General features: G+C 41.7%; 1 protein-coding gene across 4 annotated transcripts in view; it reads right to left on the reverse strand.

Annotated features, from left to right (window-relative positions):
- Positions 1–3,954: 3,954 nt before the first annotated feature.
- LCP1 (lymphocyte cytosolic protein 1) overlaps positions 3,955–15,139 on the reverse strand; it is a 48,230-nt gene continuing 37,045 nt past the window's right edge. For all 4 annotated transcript variants that reach the window (XM_040541918.1, XM_040541926.1, XM_040541902.1 and 1 more), the window contains exons 8-16: positions 13,960–14,102; positions 12,430–12,525; positions 11,607–11,802; positions 10,259–10,337; positions 9,933–10,047; positions 8,932–9,065; positions 7,809–7,932; positions 6,802–6,926; positions 3,955–5,389 (exon numbers count right to left, since the gene is read on the reverse strand). In XM_040541918.1, the coding sequence (XP_040397852.1) occupies positions 5,257–5,389; positions 6,802–6,926; positions 7,809–7,932; positions 8,932–9,065; positions 9,933–10,047; positions 10,259–10,337; positions 11,607–11,802; positions 12,430–12,525; positions 13,960–14,102 (1,145 nt within the window). In that variant the 3' untranslated portion in view covers positions 3,955–5,256. The remainder of the gene's footprint in view (positions 5,390–6,801; positions 6,927–7,808; positions 7,933–8,931; positions 9,066–9,932; positions 10,048–10,258; positions 10,338–11,606; positions 11,803–12,429; positions 12,526–13,959; positions 14,103–15,139) is intronic.

Genomic DNA, 15,139 nt, shown 5'->3' on the forward strand with positions numbered 1-15,139 from the left:
TGGGGTATCTAAATTTCTATGCTTCTGGTATTTCTGCCTGATGTTACTCCCAAATATAAAAGTCAAACTCTACCTGTGTTAGAAAACGATGGGTTAACTTGGGAGAAAATGGATGTCTGAGCCCTGTGTGAGTGCTGTACAGGCAGCATGTGTCTTCTAGATATGAGCAGATGCTGAAAATATATGTTCACTTTGTGTGATCCTACACCTCAACCTACTTCATTGTTATTCTTTCTTGGTTGTTTCTCTTTCCAGGCTCAGCGGAGAAGAAGACGCTGTAGTGTTTCGGCACCGCATTTTGTTTGTGGGCTGGGGAGATGAGGATGTGTCAGTACTCGCTAAACACTTTCTTCATGATCTCCACTTCCCAAAGGGCTGTTATCAGCTTCCACCCAAACAGTATGTTCTCCAAGTGACTCGCGTTTCCTTACTGCCAGGAGGTATGGATTGATTTGCCGGTATCTTAACAACCAGCACTTGCAAATCATAGTGCAGCTTTGTTAAACAAAGGATGTCAACGAGAGCTGCAGGAGGACCACGGGCAGAGTTTCTGAGCACTTGAGGAATGTGCCCCACGCACCACGTGCAGAGAGCATGCTTTGGCTGAGGTGCAGGAGGATGCATGTACACACCTCTACCCATCTCTCTGTATATATATCTATATGGATATAGATAACAGGAATGCAAACACCCCCAGAAAAGTTGTGTATTCTGCCTGAGTGAGGTGGTGGAGTCACCGTCTCTGGGGGTGTTCAAGGAAAGGTTGGACATGGTGCTTAGGGACATGGCTTAGTGGGTGACGTTGGTGGCAGGGTGATGGTTGGACCAGACCTTGGAGGTTTCTTCCAACCTTAACAATTCTGTCATTCATTTCATTCACCCCTCTTGGCTGGTGTGATCCCCACCTTGGAGTGGCACGTCACAGTCCCGGCTGATGCTGAGCATCAGTCTGCACAAGCAGGTCCATGCTGCAGAGACACTCATCAGTGTCCCAGCGTGTCCCCTCCCAGCTCCTGGGGCACCCCCAGCACCCCCAGGAGCAGAACAGTCCTGGCTCTGTGTGAGCACTGCTCTGCAGCAACCAAAACATCGGTGGGTTATCGCCACTGTTTTCATCAAAAATCCCAAACATAGCATTGTGTGAGCATCTATGAAGAAAATTAACTCTATCCGAGCCAAAACCATGACACTAGGCAAGGCAAGGAAGTTTGTGACGGCACAGGGTCCCCTGAGCACTGTTCACAGACCCTACACTTAGCAGAATCTATATTCCCAATATTTGGCCCCAGCAGCAGATTTGTGGAGTTTCTCACTAGAAAGAGGCATTTGTGTCTTCTGCAAACCTGACCACCACATGGGCAACCCTGCCCCATGTTGGTCTGGAAAGGATCATGACTGAAACACTATGGGGCACTGCAGCCACATTTCCCCAACATGAAATATAATTTGGCAGTGCAGCAAGCTGAGGCGGCAGGGCTGGTGGTGAAGGCCTACATCTCTCCTCAGGGATCATTATCACTTATCACTAATGTGGCTGGTTGAACCTTTCTGTTTTGGTGCTTAACCACTGGACTCTTTCCCTGACACCTGCCACGAGATTTCCTGGGTGGATGTGGGGGGTTTCTCTCCATGCTTTGTGTGTTTGCAGATATTCCTTGCTGTGTTACTTTAGATCCTTAACACGTGCACTAAATGAATGCCTGCCCTGTGGGAGTGCAGTGCTTATATGCATGATCAGTTTTGTAGCTTTCTGCCTTTTACACAAATTTCAGATGTGTCTTTCCTGGTGAGCACATGGCCTATGGGAATTCAGGCACGTTTAGGCTTTGGACAATTTATTATGGCTCTGTGATGTACTTCTCAAGCAATAATAAGTTGCAACCTGGGAGGCAATTAGGTTTTCTGTAAGACGCTATCGCCTTCAAAAAGTGAGCAGTGCCCAAAAAGTAAATAATGTGCAATAAAGAAAATGCTTTCAAAATAGTTATTAGACTTTAGGACAACTAAGACTCGCAGCTGTGTGTCACTTCCTGAGCAGCAAAGGAACATCAGGAGAATGATGTGATTTTCCCAGTAGTGGAACAGGAACTACATTGAGCACTGATCTGTGTAAAAAATATGAAGAAAATGAGAATGTAGTCAAATGTTGGTCCTAATTCAGACTTGACTTGCTGTAAAGTATGTAAAGTTCACAGAAACCACCATAGTTAGGCAGTGGTGGACACCAGGATCTGCAGTAGTGGCCAGGCCCGCAGCAGGCCTGAGCTGCCCTTGGAAGAAGGGGTGATGTCAGGCTGGGATTTCGGTTCATTCCCATCTCTGGAGGAAGCAGAAACATGACTTTACCTGTATAAGACCACAGAAACCAGTCATACTGCTTGCTATCCCTTTTCTAAAGGTAGCCAGGAGGGATGATTTACAACAAGGTGTAAAATCCTCATCATGTGCATGATTATGCTCTACTACACTATGGGGGGATATTTCCTTCTGAGTCCATCTGGTGATGAGACCATACCCTAAAGCATGTGATTGATTGCCCTCGTGCTTTTTTTCTCCTAGTTAGTCTAACTGCTGATGCTTTACTTTTATTCATCTGAATATCTAAGCCTTTTTGAAGTTTTGAAAATTATGATTAATTGTGCAAGGAAAATCAATAGTGGAAGTGCTTACAAAGCCAGCTTGATTTAGGAGTGAATCCCAAAGACAGCTGCTTTCTCTGAGAGTGATGGAAAAAGTTGGAGAAAGGCAACAGCAAAAAAATCCAGATTCCCTTTTTATTTAGGGGTGATGTTTGTCATGGGATTAACTCTTCCAGGGTTGCTAGGAGCTTTATTACAGGCTACTATTACCAGTCCACGAAAGCAAAACCTCAAGTTCATAAAAATATATATATATATTTTTATATATATATATATAAAATAGAGGTTAAAAGTGAAAATGTTTATAGTCCTGTACTGGAATGCAAGCATTCCCACACCTTCAGGTCCATGACAGTTTTATTTTTCACAGGAGACTAGAGATAGGGGTGAAGATCTGGTAAGGCATTTACTGTAGCATCCCTGCCAACAGATCTTGTTCTCTTTTGTGCACTGACAGGTGCTTGTGTTTTGCCTAGGGTTAAATATCCCAATTTTTTCTCCATTTCCCAAAGGAGAGCTCACGAGTGCCGGCCTGTAAAACTCCAAATAAGTGACTGCCATCTCGTGGTTGGCTCACCCTGCTGCACTGGTGTCAGGGCTCAGGCTGGTGCAGAGCTTCAGCTTGGGATGCAGATCACAGAATTTGGCACAGATACTGCCCCAAAACGCAGCCTGGGAAACAGGGGACCAGCAACGGGGAGGGCTCTGGGTCAGGCACCCGGCTCTGGTGCTGGGATACTGTGAGAAAAAGCAGCCCCCACCACAAAACACATTTTGAATAGCACGGTACATCCTCTGACCCCTCTCCTGAGCCAAAGCTAGAGCCAGACATCAGTCTCCAGGGACCCTGAAATCCTGCATCTTACCTATAGGAAATGGGTGATGTGTGAAAGCCTGTTCTGCCTGTCTGCCTGAGCAGGCTCCTCTAAAAATCCCCCTAATTTCTCCCAAGTATCATTAGAACAGAAACCAAGTGGCACATTTGCATTGCAGAATATAAAAAGAAGCAAAGTCTGCTGGCATATGAGCAAAGGAAGGGGCTGGCAGGTATTGCACCAAATGGGGACAATGGTACCGGGTCAGGCTGCAGGTCTGTCCAGTATTATCACATCTTTGGCAGTATCTCAGAGTGGCATGTGCAAAAATGGCCTAGGAAACCATTCTTCCCGCTTCCCACAATCTGTGGTTTCAACAAAAATATGTAAGATGTGCTCAGCAAGCCCGCAGTGTTGTTTTCAAAATTTGTCCCACTTCAGCTCTATGATGCTCACTTTCCCATTAGCACACGCACTGCTAACAGCAAAGACCACACGTATGGCTTTGTAGAACATTTTATTTAGAGACTTCTCACATCATTGGATATCAGTTCTTTATTAAGGCAATTCTGAATGGGCTAGAGGGGGGGAAGGAAACTGAGACTGTGTCAACAGGATCACATTAAGGCAAAATTCCCTCCTTCTGCATTTCACACAGTAAAATCCACATAAAGGTCAGGACAGAAAATGACTCATGCCATGGAAGAGAAGAGGTTCAGTGCCATCATCCCACTGACTATCCATGGAGGGGGCTAGGTCCTCAACTGAGCCAAACTGCTCAGTTGGGGATCCTGGCCTTGGTTCAGGGAAGCATTTAAGTATGCGTTTCATTTGTAAGCACACATTTAAATGTTCTTCTGAATCAGGGCAACAGCCCTTTGAGTGCATGTCTGTACAGTTCATTGTTTATTTTTTTACCCAGTACATAAATATATTGTTCTGTATCCCTTTGGTTAACTTCTTACCTCTGCTTTATTATTGCTACTAACTGAGTACACCCCCTTAGTTTCCCTAACATGGTTTTCATTTCTATCGTGCTTTGCAGTCTGCTAACGTTTTAAGTGTATTATGGCATAAAAATGAATTAACCTTTGGAGAGCACTCCTTGTAAAGGCTCCAGAGTTTGGCTGCTCTTGGAGGACCAGGTTACAGTATGGTTTAGTACTCTGTGAGTAACACCAGTGATGGCAGAGGCAAAGCTTGCAGGGAAAGGTACTGCACACATCACAGACCAGCAGCACACAGCAGACCCCAAACACTTTTCTCTTTCCAAGAGCATTTCCTAAGAGGATCCTATCATTCAAAAAATATAGTCACTAATACTTGTGTTGGTCGGGAAAATCCCTTTTGTAACCCCAGGTGCAAATTGAAGGAAAGTATGGCAGAAATACTGCCAGAAGCATGAAGACATTTTCAGGCAGAAGCAGTATATAACATTTCATAATCCTAAAATCTGTCTGTACCTCCCAAGACAAAGATCTCCAGGAGACCTCTGACGGATAGTCCTGGTATCCATTAACCGGAGGTTATGTATAGGCCTTCTGGAAAACTCATTCGGGAATATGAAATGGTTATATCTAGCAAAGTGGAAAATAAGGCAAAGAAATCAAGCACATAGTACTGTTCAAAATAAAACATTTCCTGGATACATGTGAATACACAACTTTTGTACAATCTGGAACCATGTATAACATTCATGCCTTACAAGCATGAGCACACTGCATATTTCCTTGATACAAAGAGCATCCAGTTTGAGGGAATCAAAAGGGTGAATACCAGGCATCACTGCAAGTCTTTTGTGCTTAAACTTTCTTCATGCCTTTCCCCATAAGGCAAGCAAACACTGTCATGACCATTTTGGGTTTTACTTCAACCAGGTCTTCTGGAAGGGCATAGACTCTTGCTCCGATTTTTCTTGCCATAGAGATGGCATATCTGCATTGCAGGGGGAGAAAAAAAAAAGAAATAAGTTAGTGCAGTAGCATTAATGTTCCCTTTGTTAAGAAGTTTTTTCATGATCAGTACCAGAGAGTGTTGGGAACTTTCTTACTGATTCACCAAAATTCAACTTTTATATAGGAACATATGAGCCAGTTCATAAAGAACTACATTTTTAGTAAAAGACAGAGGAAGTTCCCTTATGGTTAGAGCACTGATTACTTGCAGCATGGGAAGCTGCCAGTCAAACTCTGGGCTGAAACACATTTAGTCTCCCATGCCATAAAAGATTATCCTAACAAAGTTGGTCTCGCTTCCTCTCATTCTCTGCTGTTCAATCTTTGTAGGTAAGCAAATTCCTGACGAGGAAAAGCACATGGCTGATGCTGGTGGAGATCAGAGTTGTTGGAAATCATTGTTTAGGGACTTCTGCTTGAGCCATACCCAGAATCTGCAAGCTGACCTTCCCAACCCCTGTTCAGAGTGTGCTGTTGCAGGGCTATTGGCTGTTCTCCAGTCGGTATGTGTCTTCTCTCTATTTTTTCCATGAAAAATGTTAAAGTGCTAGAGAAATTCTGGGTTCTTCCCATTATAGAGCACATACATCTGTGACCCACCCCCCCCCCCCCCAAATGCAGAGAAACATGCATAGGGGAAAGAAAGGGGGGAAAAAAGTCAAAAGAAGACATCAGCAGAGGGATGAAGTACCGAGAGAAGCATACAGAAGATTGCATGGAACGAAATGAACAGTTGGTAGGAAACAGGAGAGGAAAAGAACAGTGGGAAAAGTCATTATAATAAATATTGGCAGCTGTGACTGCCTTACAGTCATCCTTTTCTCCTTTGTAGTTGCCACACAGCAAAGGAGAAGCTAAACTGATAACCAAACTGGGAGGTGATCCATGTAACTGAAATCACGGGGAGATGCTCCCAGGATTGGCTTCCTGATAGGAAATGGTTGCAATCAGAAAAAAAAATCAATATCCACATCCACAAAAACAGTTTTTCAGGCATAAATCCTGTCCTCCCCTTTCTGCCTTAAATATGCCTGTGCTCCACATGTATGTGACTCAGGAGGTATCATGATCTCTAATCACTTGTTTCCACAGCTTGCGATTGTTGGTGTTGTTCCCTGATCTCTGAAAGAATTTTAAATTTAATAAGAGAAAACAGAAGCTTGGGAAGCCAAGTGATTTTGATCCCGTGAAGGGAATTATATAGCAGCAACTGTGACACTTCATTTCCAGTGATAGCCTTTTTTACTGTCTAACTTCTAGCCTTCATGTTTCTAGCTCTGGAGGCATTTCTCAGTTGAGGATGTGCCAGATGAGAATGATAGCAGAGTGGTTTGAAAGACAGTCAAGCAAGGCTAAGCACATAACTGGTGGTGTCACTTGGCATGAACATACTTAGCATTATTTAGTTTCTCCTCATCATTCAGGTCCTCTGTTTTCAGGAGGTCATATTTGATTGATCCTGGTTGAATGGCATCAATGAGGTCCAGGACTGGCATGCTGGTGCTGATTTTGCCATCCTGCACAGATGAAAAATACAATTAGATGCAAGAACAGGAAGACATGTCTCCCACAAAGCCAGAGTCTAGGCTTGAGAGCAATGGGCAGTTCATTTACTGTTTAGATCTTTATGAAGGGCTGCTTAGCACAATTTTCATCTAAGGCGGACTCAGAAACCTTTCAAGGATTTTTATTTTTATGTTTTCACAGTGGATGAGACAGCATTAAACCACAAGACAGGGTGCCAGACTTGCTAGGTGGAGACCACAGTGGTACAGGTCTGCTGATGGGGAGTGCAAGGGGGACCAGCTGTGTGCATCTTGAGCTCATTACGTGTGGTTTGATGACTCTGTCCTCAGCTGGTGCAAACTACTGATTTACATCTACTGAATGTTCCCCAGCTTGGGAAGTGGGGATTTGTTAGTGAAATTGGAAGCTCTCTGGAACTGAACTGCCTCTGTGCACCTTGCAAACTAGGGCTCCAGCCATGAATGGTACTACCAGATTATACGTGTACTGTTATTGTTGTTTTTAGTACTGTCATTTCTAATTGCTGTTGTTTAATAATCAACAACACAACAGTTCTTGCCAAATACCAGTCATCATTCCCAGCTCCATAATTTGATTTCCTGTGTCAAAGTGACGTTCAGGGTGATTTCTGTTATGTTCATATTATGTTTCTGCTACCTCTTGATAATAAAGGCCCTTGAATAAAATCTGTGTATCTGAAAATGCCTTTAAAAGGGAACGGAAAACAACCAAACAATGAAATCAATTATATCATAATATAGTGTATGATTATATGCTTATATATGCCTATATACAAACAATGTGTATAACATACACATAAAGACACTGTATAAGAGATTCCTAAACAGAGACTTCTACCAAAAATCTGTTACCTTGAAACTGGAGATAGTTGAATCCTTGCCGGCTGCAGTCAGTGTTTCATTGACCCAGTTGACAATGATTTCATCGTTGACCTTTTCTCCACCACCGATATCTTCAAGGATATTCAGAGTGTACCTTTAGAGAGAAGCCAGAATACTTGCTTTTGCTCATGGTCTACCATAACCTCAGAACCACCCCTGTGCATGCGGAGCCTGACTTGGACAAACCCAACTCTTAGACCCAACAGCTTCCTGCTTCCTGCACTCTCAGAGAATGAAATATATTATAACATGCTAATTCATCTAATGGGTCTCATTCACCCCCAATTCCCCAAGCATTGCTCTGGCAGTGTCAAAAGGTTTTGTTTCTCAAAATCCCTAAAAGGTCCCTTCCAGTGGATCTCAGTGTAAATGGCTCATTCACACACTGCTTAAAAAATAATCACTGATTTTATGGGCAGAAGGAAATTGTTGTACCCTTCTAAGACTGACCTTCTGCATAAACACAGGTCTGGAATATTTTGCTTATAATGACAGCATATACTCTGGAAAGACATGCCAAATTGATGGCAAGTAATCACCACATCCCTAGATTAATCACATGCCTGATAAACCTAAACTTTCTTTTTAGGATAAATTTAGTCTGTATGTAGTTCCTAGCCATTGTGTCTCTTTACACCTGATCATCGAGCTTTTAAACACAGGCACACAGGCACCCAGACACACAAAGAACTACATGAAAGCGGTGAAGAGCTACTGAGCTGCATTCACTCTAGGTAGCAGATTACATAATTTCTGCATCAATTCTTAATTTCCAGTACATTCTCCCCACTCCCTGATACAGAGATGTTTCATCTTATTTTTCTCTCTTCTGTGTAGTGAACATTTATTCACACTATATGGATAGTGACAATAATAATCTTCTGCATGAGCTGAATGCAATGGCCTTGGCCACAAGATAATGTACTTCATGATCACATCCCTAACTCGGTTACTCTGTCTCTGCGTATATGTGCAAACAGATAAGAGAAAAAGCTGTAGCCTGTAAAGAGTTCTTATCAAGAGCATCAAGAAAACATTACCATGCCAACTGTGTGTACCAAAACACTCCTAAGCTTGTGTTTCACCACCATACCTTCTCATCAACTGCCAGATTAAGGCCAGCGTGAGTGTACGGTTTCCTTCATTCAGATCTTGCCCAGCGATGCCAACGAGGGAAAATTTGGCTTGATTTTTTCCCAGTTCCACTGCATAGTTGCAGTTTTCGAGCTGTTAATGACACGATCAGGTAATACAGTTCAAAAATACAGAAAAAAAAGGAAAAAAAAAAAAAAGAAGTCGCTGTCAAGACATCCACTGCTACTTTAAATTCTTTCGATCACTTAGCCCAGATCCTCCTGGGCAAACAGGTCTATCTTTTTTGATAGATAATACAGCTGTTTGACTACCAGCAGCCAGCACCGTCCCAAAGATACCAAGATAAGAATCAACCTAGAAGGAAATGTTATACTTCATCATCAGGACTCATAAAACACATTACCCTGGAAAATATGAATCTACAGCTCGGAAGTACCTCCAGTAACAAGGCATTGCACTGAGACAAAGGATCAGTGTCCCAGCCAATATTTCAGGCCAGTTAGTCACCCTGCCCAAACTGTACAGAGCTGCTCATCCAGAGAGCTGGGAGAAAGCTGCGTATTTAGCAGCAACTCTACGATCAGTTCTTGAGGCACACAGTGAAGAATACTGATTATCACTGTCCTCATTTCGTGTGGAGGGCAATGGTCCAGAAAGCAGCAATTAAGTTGGTGCCATATTACTCATGCTGAAGATGCATTACACTTGGTGACTAAAACTGCAGCAAAAGTGGTCTGCGGATACAGGGTTTAAATATTGATACTAAAGGTGTCAAGACTTTTTATGTTACAAATACTGTTTACCTGTCAACAAAGTTAATGAGTCAGATACATTTATTTTCAGGGTGAAGAATTATTCACTGACAAGATGAAAAGAATCATTTGATGTGCTGTACTTGGGACTTGAGAGCAACACAAGTGCCCACATTTCTGCGTGAAATGATGCAGACATCTTTTAAGGGTAAGGCATTTCTACTGGAGCTATTTCAGCTATTTGTACCTTCTTCATGTTGCCACCCAGTTTAGGATATGGTGGTTTGTTCACTCTGTTCCAGTCTACTGGCACTTTGATCTTTTCATAAAGCTGGAAGATAACCAAGGCATCTGACAGGTCACTGAAAACAACAAAAAAAGATAGATCATTGACCAAAGAACCAAAGAAAGGAATCCAACCAAACCATTAGTAGAGGTAAACTTAGTTTCCTATAAATAAATAAATAAATAAATAAATATATTCTTACAAGGTCCAAAAGTTCTCTTATGTTTTCTGTAAACAATTTGCTGGCTGCATGTATTATCTGAAGGAAATGTAACACCTCCCCTTACCTGTATAAGTGATTTACACGTGGATTAACACCCAGGGAGTTCATCCAGTTCCTGAATGTCCTCTCTTCCCTTGTCTCACCTAAAACAACAGGTATATCAATCAACGGGACAGCAGACCACAACACTCCAGTAAAATAAGTGTCTTGTGATGAAACCATAACTCAGAATTTACAGTGCACTGAACCATAAACAGAACGAGACAGTGGCTGACAAGAGAAATAAGAGATCACAGTGCAGCACATAATATTTCTTCATGCCCCAAATATTGCAGTATTTAGGCAGATTGGCCTTGAAATGCCTTCAAGAATTCAAGAATAGCCTGTGCCCTAGCATAAACAGTTTTATTATGAAGCTTTTGAGAAACTTAAAAATAATTGAAAACACGGATTTATTCTGTGTATCTCTTTGTCAGCATGACCTACACTGAATAAATGCTAGACTGAACAGAGCATTTCCATTCATTTTAGCTTTCAAGTACATGCTCAACCAGTTATTAAACTGGTCCCATTGACCCCATGGATACCATGTATTATTTGTCAGTACACGATTAAGTACTTTGCTGCCTCACACTATAGAGCTCAGACCCTCAAAAGATTAACAGTCTTAACTGCCACTTGAACTGTTTCAGACTTTTTTTTATATGCTGTCATCAACAGCATAGCTGATTTGCTAGAAATATCATATACAAAGACAAAGAGTAGGCTGCCTTCTCCTAAAATCACAGAACAACTCCTGCTCAGTGAGAACTAGACCCAGAAACAATTTAGATGTTTTCAATTCAGGTTTTTGTGAGCTATCTCTGTGCACCAAAAAAAACCTTCAAATGGTACCAAAAAAGGAAATTTTTTTTTCTGTTGCCTTGCTTCATGATGGCTGTACAGACCCTGCCTCAGAAAATTACAAGTTAGAAATAGAAAGGTTTCACTGAGCAGCATCTTTAAGAAGGTTTAAAACAAGAGAGATAAGAGAGGCATTTTCAAGTGGTCATTCATCAGGAATCGCCACCTGCTTCAGAGCTGAAGTAGTCCAAAAGATGAGGCCACTGGGACTCCAGATCCAGAGCACAGGTCAAACAGAAGGACCTGTAGCTCAGTGAATGGTCCACACAATGGTGGTCCTGACCCTAACCCAGACCAGGCAGGCATTGGGTTCATGTAAGATCAGATTCTTAAATTATGTTCTAAATTAAGAGAATGCCAAATCAACCATGATTTCAACTAAGAAGCACACTCAATAGTCAGTAGAGGTTCAGACATCCCACAAACATTTTCATCTTTAACATATCATGTTAGCAGGGGATACTGTGGCATGGATGGCCAGAAACATCCTTTACTTGAATTTTTCTTACCTTCAATAGAGCTCCAGTCGATGTCCTGGTTCTCTGGCTTATGCAGGGCAGGGTATTTGTTAAACAAGTTGGCGATGAATGCCAAGTTTAGCTTTGGGTTTCCCCGGACGACATCTGTGGCCGTGACAAACTGCCGGCAGCCCAGCCGCTCTGCCTGCTGCAGCATGCATTCCGCGCGCTGGACGTCGTCCTTCTCCTGTGCCAGCCAAAAATGGGGATGAAACCACATCAGCATCAGCCCACAGCCCGGCACCGTGCACACACCAACCCATTCGGGGTCCCTGTATGTGGGGCTAGGTGTGGGGCTGCTAAAAGAGGTCCCTGTTGAATTTATAACAATTTCCTCTCCCATCTTTAATAATGGCAAGTCAGTGTTTCAGATGGACTTTACCTACAATCCAGCCATCTCACCATGTTCTTTTTTAATTGTATCTCACATAAAAGGGAATTAATTCCCAAATAATTGCATTTTAATATACTTGCTACATGTTAGTAGTTTATCAGTGTGGTTCAGTGGCTGTAGGATGGTACTTTGAGCAATTTGACCTGGTGGAAACTATCCCTGCCCAGGGCAGGAGGGTTGGACTAAGATGATCTTCAAGGTTCCTCCCAACCCAAACTGTTCTGTGATTCTATAAATATCTAATGAAAGGCAAAACACTTCATTTAATACTTCAGCTTTGACTTCTGAAACGTAAGATCATGTTGCAACACTAAAAAGAGTTTTGCTTTCTGTGGTACCCTCGTGCAGCTCTGTGCTGGCCAGCAATGCAAGTAACAGACAGAAAACATAGGCATTTACTCTAAACTTATCTCATCTTACCCTTAATCCTGACATGTCAATAGTAATAGCTGGAATGCCTTCTTCATCTCCCTTGGGGGCAACTTGGTTCAGCAAATGGTAATAAGCTCTTGAGTCCTGTGACAGACAGAGAAATTAAATGGAGAAAAATTACATCTAAAGCCCAGATTTTGCATTCCAGCACTCTCCTGAACAATGTGCATGCATGCTTCATTTTTATTACATCAATCATTGGGCTACATAATTAAGTTACTAAAGTTGGAAGCACTTAACAATCCCCACTCTATGCTGTGTTTGCTAGATCTACGTCTTCCCTAAGCCAATACGTACATGCTACAGAAAGCTCAAAGCACGAGACAAAACGCTGCATTGCAATTACAAGAAGGACAGCAACAACAAAGAGATGTTAGAATTGACTCAATATGAACACGATATTAGAGATTAAAAAAAAGTATACCTTTATAATGTTGTAGAAGTCAGGCTGCTGAGCATTTAAGAAAAGAAAATGCAGAAGGAGAAAGCAGAGGTTTAAAGCAGATTTCAAAGAAATGCTGGAACACTTATAGAAGAGAAAGCACAAATTTCAAGGACAAAAGTTGAAAACAACAACAGTATCAGCATTTTTTTTCAGGCAAAAGGGCAGGAACAAGACAAGGATTTAACATGTTGTGTCTTTAAATTTTTGTGAAAGTTGTTTCCATGTGTGGAAAATATTAATATCACTTCAGAAATAATTCAAAGAAGAACTGAAAACAAAGCTGCATGTTAGTGTCTGGGGACTTGACTACCTAAACCAACAAATACTCTTCAAAAATGTTAAGTAGATGAGCTGTTTTTTTTTTTTGTTTGTTTTTTTTTGTTTTTATTCCTTCTTGTATGAGAAATACCATTTACTCCCTACATTTCTACCCCCAAAATTCTTTGTACATTTGCATTTATTACCCACTGTGTTTCGAAGGCAGGGATTTATAAGAGTATTGAGGTGGAGAGACACACTTAATTTGAAAATGAGTGTAAAGGCTGAAGTCTCGGCCTCCAAGAGGCAAATGTGTACCTTATTTTCCAACTGTAAATACGGCAAGTGCAATTTATCTTTCAGTTGCAGATAGGATTTAATCAGTTGCATCATAGTCCTCTCAGCCAGCCTATGCAAAGGTGGGAAAGACCCCATTCCCTTCCCTTTCCATGGATATCCTGCAGTCAGCTCCACACAGTGAACCAAAAATCTGTTACAATAAAAATTATAATGTCTAGTGTAACTCTCAGACTCTCCAGTTGTCTTCCCTGGTGCTTTTTTGTGTATGTCATTTAAGTCACGGTAAATGACTTCCTGTGCTGTACTGAAGGAAACAACAAATGGAGGAATTGTAAGAGCTCCATCCTCTTCCCCCATACCTAGTTACATGTCTGGGTAAGGTTCAGCCTTCTTCAAATTAAAGACAGATCTAGAAGAATTTAGGGACATTCAGCAAGTACACAACCTTTGTTTGAAGGACATGGGCTTGGGTGTGGAGCTAATGTTTTGCTAATGTTGGTAAGTGTTCTTTATACCTTGATGTCTGAGCTGAAGTTGTTGACCTTGTTACATCCTGCATTCTCCAGGTGATAGTTTGCCCATCTCAGCAGCAGTTCCTCGGGAGACAATCTCATCAGATCCTCCAGGCTCTCTCCTTCTCTCAGCAGAGCAATCAAGGCTAAGCAGAGACAAAATAAAAAATGAATAAATGCTGCATGCTGCAGTACTTGCTTTTTCACTGTATTCCTTAAAAAAAAAAAAAAAAAGAGTCGGGATGAGAGGCGACAGATAAAAGTTGCAACAGAGAAATTCTGCTTATCTATGAGGAAAAAAAATGCCACAGGGTTGGTTGAATACTGGAGCAGGCTCCTCAGAGAGGCTGTGAAATCGCCACCCCTGGAGGCACCTAAATTATTCTGTAGTTCTAACTTATGGATCCTGGTCTTGCAGATGCCAACAGGTAATAGCAATACCCACTTGTACCAGAGAGGCTGAGGCAAAATAAGGCTATCATCAGATCTGTTACTGATGTTGTGAGTACTTGTAGAGGAAAATGTATAACTATTCTCTTTCTTACACATTTTGCTACCTAGCTTCTAACTGAGCAACCAAAGGATTGCCAAAATTCAAGGTGATGATTCAAGGCATGACAGAGGATATAAACAACAACAGGATCTCACCAATAAATAAATAAAAAAAAGGACAAGGATGTTAGTCACAGATCTAGGAGTCAATCATGTATAACTGCACAACAGTTTCAGTATGCTCTAAAAACTACCTGATTTCCTTTCCTCAGATTTTAATTAAAAGATGATGATATTGAGCACAGGAGCAAGATGAGAATGAAAAAAAAATGAACACAGACTTTCTGCAATTTAGGTGAAACAAGTCTGCATGACCTTCACACTGAAACTGGACCCACACAGGAATCCTGAAGAACTTGCACATGACCGTACAGGCTCATTAGCAAGTGGGGTTTATACATCTGTCAAACTGGAGAAGATATCCTATTTCTACAGGAAAATTAGTATAATAGTTATGTTTACAAAAGGAAGAAGCAGGAGGGAAAAAATGACCCTTGCACTGCAGGATATTCAGCTGTACTCTAGAGCATGAAGGGCTTTACAAAAAGTTTTGAAAAGAACAACTAAAAATATGGAAGTTAACTGTTAACGTTACAAAATGTACCACTGGTTTAGAAAGGGACAATATGTC

This window comes from Cygnus olor, chromosome 1, assembly GCF_009769625.2.
Source record: "Cygnus olor isolate bCygOlo1 chromosome 1, bCygOlo1.pri.v2, whole genome shotgun sequence".
NCBI classification, from domain to species: Eukaryota; Metazoa; Chordata; class Aves; order Anseriformes; family Anatidae; genus Cygnus; species Cygnus olor.